This window comes from Melospiza georgiana, chromosome 1, assembly GCF_028018845.1.
Source record: "Melospiza georgiana isolate bMelGeo1 chromosome 1, bMelGeo1.pri, whole genome shotgun sequence".
Classification (NCBI taxonomy): Eukaryota; Metazoa; Chordata; class Aves; order Passeriformes; family Passerellidae; genus Melospiza; species Melospiza georgiana.
Window position 1 is genome coordinate 153,112,913 of NC_080430.1, and position 5,542 is coordinate 153,118,454.

A 5,542-nucleotide genomic window follows, 5' to 3' on the forward strand; every position below is an offset into this window, starting at 1 on the left:
AATGATGGGGCAGAGAGGATCTGCTCTAAGGAGATAGTGAAGGCTCTTCTCAAGGTTTTTTGCCTTAAATATACTTCACACATTTTAATGTTTTACTTCAAACCCAACCACACCAGCACAACAAAGAAACTCCATAGTTAATTTTGGGGTTGTTGTTGGAAAATTAATTTAAAAAATTGAGTTGGGCCTTCCTGTGTTCTGCTTCTCTCTATTTGTGGGGAAAGTGTGAATATTAGAAAACAAACAAACAAACAAACAAAACAAAAAAAAACATAAAAAACAACAAAAAAAAAACAAAAAAAAACAATTTTTGGGAGCTGTTGAGCGCTGTTCATGAGGCATCCACATGGAAAGCTGGGCTGGTGGGGGGTTATTTTCTTCATGGAATTTTTGGAATGAATGACTCCCATCATCCCCTCACAGTCTAGTCCAGAAAAAGGCACAGAGGGAACTTGCCAGGATCCCAACTGGCACAACACTGATCCCCAACGTCGATGCCGCATCATCGACGTTGCACAGGTCAGAGAAACAGCAGGTGACAGGATGTGTCATCCCGATGCCATCCACGTCAGAGGGCTCACAGAGAGAGGAGCACATCTTGGTGACAGTCGAGACTCCTGTGTGGGGATAAACTATGGCAAAGAAAAACAGCAGGAATAGTCAGGAATGGGAAAAACAGGGGAGAGCATCATCCTTGTCTTTTGTCTTCTGATTGACCAGGAGTTGGTGTCATGGAATTAGAGAATGGTTTGGGTTGGAAAGGAACTTAAAGATTGTCAAATTCCAACCTCTCTGCCATGGGACACCTTCCACTATGCCAGGTTGCCCCAAGTCCTGTCCAACCTGGCCTTGGACACTTCCAAGGATGGGGCACCATGGCTTGTCCAGGAAACCTGTGCCAGGGCCTCCCCACCCTCCCCACCCATTTCTTCCTAATATCCTAAAACAAACTCACTAAAATCCCCATCTAAACTCACCCTCTTTATGTTTAAAGCCATTCCCTGTTTGCCTGTCACCACATGACCCTGCAAAAAGTTAAAATCTCATTTCTGAGCATTAACCAGGAGCTTGAATTCACCAAATATTCCCTCGCACAAACACTGCTTCCCACAACAGCCTGAGAGCTGGAGCTCCCATAGGAATTCTTCTCCACTTTTTAAGTGGAAAGAGGAACTGTTCTCCACAGCAGCACTGTCAAAGCACTGATTCCTGTTAAAACTATGGATAAAGAAGGAATTGTCCTTACCATCCTCCAGGGAATAGATTGTAGTCTTGCATATGGTCTCAGTCTCTGTGCAGTTCTCAATTTTCAAGCACTCCTGAACTGGGGTCAATTCCTTGCACGTGTAACACTGCAAGGAGTGTCCTGTGAGGAGGGAAAACAGGAGGATGGAAAACATGAGGATGGTCTCAGTGTGGATCCTCACCAGGTATCTCTCAGGGGGGGGATTTTCCAAAATAATCATGCTGAGAATGGGAATGGAATAATAGGACGTGTTAAGACTGATGGGAATGAGAAAGACAAAGGTCTGGCGGTCAAAGCACAGCCTCAGGTCGGGTTCAGACCCCTTGTGTTGAGTCAAACAAGACAGACCCACACACACAGGACACCCCGTGACACAGGAAAGAGCTTGGGCTGATTTATTTCTCCGTTTTCTGGATCTACACATCTCCTTTACTTTAGCAGAGCATCAGAAAGAGATCCCAGACTCCCAAACTCCCAGAATCACAGAATGGGAGAGGTTGGAAGGGGCCTCTGGAGCTCCACCAGCCCAATCCCTGCCCTCAAGCAGGACTCCCTAAAGCCTCTAATTCAGGACTGTCTCCAGGTGGGGTTTTAATATCTCCAAGGATGGAGAACCCACAACTTCCCTGGGAAACCTCTGCCAGTGCTCAGTCAACCTCACAGTCATAAAGTATTTCCTGATGTTTCCTGTGCTTCAGTTTGTGTCCTTTTCTGGTCCTGGCACTGGGAATCACGGAAAGGAGCCTGGCTCTGTCCTCTTTGCTCTCTCCCTTCAGGAATTTACAGACATTTATAAGATTCTCAATCTGAACCTTCACTTCTCCAGCCTGGGAAGTCCCAGCTTTTCCTCAGAAATGTCCACCCAGCCCATGCCTCGTCCATGAGGATTTTGGAACATGTTTCCTAAAGAGGTTGTGGACGCCCCCATCCCTGGAATTGTCCAAGGGCAGGTTGGAGAGAGCTTGGAGCAGCCTGGGATAGCGGAAGGTGTCCCTGCCATGGCAGAGGGTGGAACTGGATGATCTGTAGGTCCCTTCCAACCCAAACCATTCCCTGAATCCACAATCTTATAGGAGAGAGCATCAAAGTCCTTCCTGAAATCCAGGCAGAAAATATCCACAGCTCATCCCTTGTCTACCAGGTCAGAAATTTGTCAGCTTGGTCAGGTTTGTCCCCTTGGTGAAGGATCTGGATACACACACAAAAAAGTCGGATTTGGGCGTGAGCTGCAGCAGTGAGAATTTCCCCTGGTGCCATCTGCTCTTCCCAAAGGCTGGGAGGGTGTCCCAGAATGAAGGAATTTGTCTCCATCAAACTGAGAACAAACTGAGCACAACCCTTCCCCTTGTGCTGAGATTCTGGATGTGTGAGGGGTTATTTTAAATCTTGGAACAGTTTGGTTGGAAGGGACCTTAAAATATTCCAGTTCCAGCCCCCTGCCATGGGCAGGGACACCTTCCACTATTCCAGATTGCTCCAAATCCTGTCCAGCCTGCTCTTGGACACTTCCAGGGATGGAGCAGCCATAGATTCTCTGGGAAAACCTGTGCCAAGAGCTCACCACCCTCACTGAGAAGAATTTAACCCGACAGCAGCACCATGAATGGATTGCATGTGACAAGTTCTGCTCTAGGCAGAGACCACAGACACAAAATTTGTTACTCAAGACTCCACATTTGTCCTGAGCCAGCTCCTCCTGCCTTGTCCCTCACTATTTCAGAGATGTTCCTCATCCCTGCTAGGCTGTAAAGCCCTTGAGAGCTGCAGGTGCTTCTCAGCTCCTACAACCACAGAATAACCACAGCCCAAGTCTTTCAGTGCCTAAAGTCTTCTGAGATGGAGAAACTTTGGAGGAAACCACTGAAGAACCCAGATTTTTGTGACACAGAGCACTCAAAACTAAAAATATCAAATCAAAACAATGTCTGGTGCTTCCTATCACCAAAAAAAAGCGCCATTTTTGACAAGTTTTTCAGGGCATTTTGCTTTTTGTGGGTTTTTCTGAGGAGCCCAACATTTGATCTGGGTGCTCTCTTCCACCCCCTCAGCAGACACCTCAAAGTGTGTGCTACAACCACGCTGATGTATTTTGGTGCCATCACACCCTAACAGCCCCTCTTCAGTCTGGGAAGCCCTTGTCACCCTGTCTGTGTGACATTCCTGCTGAAATTCCTTAAAACCTCGCTAAAAAGGAGAAATTATTCAGCTTCTCCCAGCACAGCTCCAATGGGATGTCAGCAGGCTCAGGCAAACAAGTCACCCTGTGAAAACAGACACCATCCTCATTAATGAGCCAGGAAAAGCCCTTTTTAAACAAACACAGCAATTTTCCTGCTAAAGCAAACTTTATTCTCTTGCTTTGCCCATCATAACCTGATGCTTTGTTTGCACTAATTCATGTCTGACAGTTGTGAAATTCATCTTTAGGAGGAAGCATCACTTTTAGTCTCACATTTCAGGATGCTGGACAAATCCAACCCACAGGATTTGTGTTCCTCTCTGAAAAGAAAACCAAACAAGCCGCCACCTGTTTCTCCCCTGCAGAGTCTGCTCAGCAAGGAGGGAAGAACTGAAAATGTCCTTGCAAAAGAAGGAAATAAATAGGAGTTAGAAAATCCTGACATAGCTCCATAGACAGGCACAGATAAAATCAGAGCTGGCACTGTCTGGATCTGAGAATATCCCAATGAACAGTCACAGATCCTGGACTGATCCTGCTCACGAATTACCCTGGAGAACAGGAGAACATATCCAGGAGAACACCAACAAAGCTTGGGATCATCAATTTTTGTCCAAGAGGTCGGTGTGGTGGTAGAAACAAGGGACAGAAAGGATGGAGGGAGGATCATGGAACCATGGAATGGAACCACAGAATGGTTTGGGTTGGAAGGGACCTCTATGATCATGGAATTCCACCCCCTGCCATGGGCAGCAGCACCTTCCACTGGACCAGGTTGCCCCAACTCCACCCCAACTTGGCCTTGGACTCTTCCAGGAATGAGAATCCAGGGCTTTATTGGGTAATCTGTTCCAGTGCCTCATTTTGATCCTTAAGGTCCCTCCTAACCCAAACCATTCCATGATTCTATGATAAACATCAACCCTGGAGTACCTGGGCCTCCAGCAGTGTCCCAGCCCATCTTTCCCATTTCTAAAATTGGATAAATCCCACATGTAACATTTTTGGAGAGCTCCCACGCATGCTGCATGGAACTGACATCCAGGGCTAAGTATCAAAAAAGGTGCAGAAAGTTAAAAATAATGTTAAAAAAAAAAAAGAGTGAGATAGAGCACGAACATGGAAAAAGTGAGAGTGGGAATTTGCATTAAAGGAACAACAGGGTTTAATCACACTCTGCCTTGTGAAACTTCCTAAAGAGCCTGACCTGACAGTCCCAATGACACCAGCACCATCCTAAACATATGGAAAATTCCAAAGACAGATTTTTTTTTCCCTGACAACTGCCTAAAGTCAGAGACATGACTTTCAGAGGGAACAGGGCTCATCCTATCCCACCACACTGCATCTCCTGAAGGAGTCTGGATAAATCCGAGCAGGAACTCACCCAAATCCATGCAAGTGACAGCAGCCAACAGCAGAGACAGAAACACCTTCATCTTGCACAGCCTTCGCTGTCTGGTCACTGAAGGTTGTCACCTCTCTTCACCGATGTCACACGTCCCGGTGATTTGCCATGCAACGATTCCGTCCCCAGATCCAAATCTACTGGAAAAACGACTCTCATTGAGCTATAAATGAATTGAAGGAGCTCCAAAGCAGGCCCCACCTCCTGCCACTCCGTCATGTCTTTTCATGTTCCTTGGAGAAGAAAATTCGTTTTTGCAGGGTGGACAATGGCTGGGATTGGTTAAGCCTGGTGTTTTGTGTCCAAGCAGGATGTGGAAGGCCCGGGGTGTTAAGTAATCCTGGTGTCCAGGTCTTGTCTTGCAGCTTGGGGATATTTCCTTATTTCCTCTCCTTTTTTGGGAGTGGTTTCAAGAAATCCTGGATAAAAATGCCTTGGTGGGTGTGAACATCAAGGAATTGAACTTCATGGGTATTTCTCCTCTGCATTTTTACCTTCAGTGGGGTTCAGAGTTTATCAGGAGGAGGAGAACCATGGAATGGTTTGGATTGAAAGGGGTCATCTCATTCCAAACCCTCTCCATGGGCAGGGACAACTCGCACTAGACCAGGTTGCTCCAAGCGTTGTCCAGCCTGGTCTAGAAGTGGAAATCTGACTTTCAATCACTCACTCACTGGAAAAAACATGGAGCACTAGGAAAAAAACAGGA

General features: G+C 46.5%; 1 protein-coding gene across 1 annotated transcript; it reads right to left on the reverse strand.

Moving 5' to 3' along the window:
- Nucleotides 1–417: 417 nt before the first annotated feature.
- Nucleotides 418–4,864, reverse strand: LOC131093028 (ly6/PLAUR domain-containing protein 2-like). The gene is made up of 3 exons (XM_058040032.1): nt 4,813–4,864; nt 1,247–1,366; nt 418–632 (listed from the first exon to the last, which is right to left on the reverse strand). The coding sequence occupies exons 1-3, from the start codon at nt 4,862–4,864 to the stop codon at nt 418–420; spliced, it is 387 nt and encodes a 128-aa protein (XP_057896015.1).
- Nucleotides 4,865–5,542: the final 678 nt, after the last annotated feature.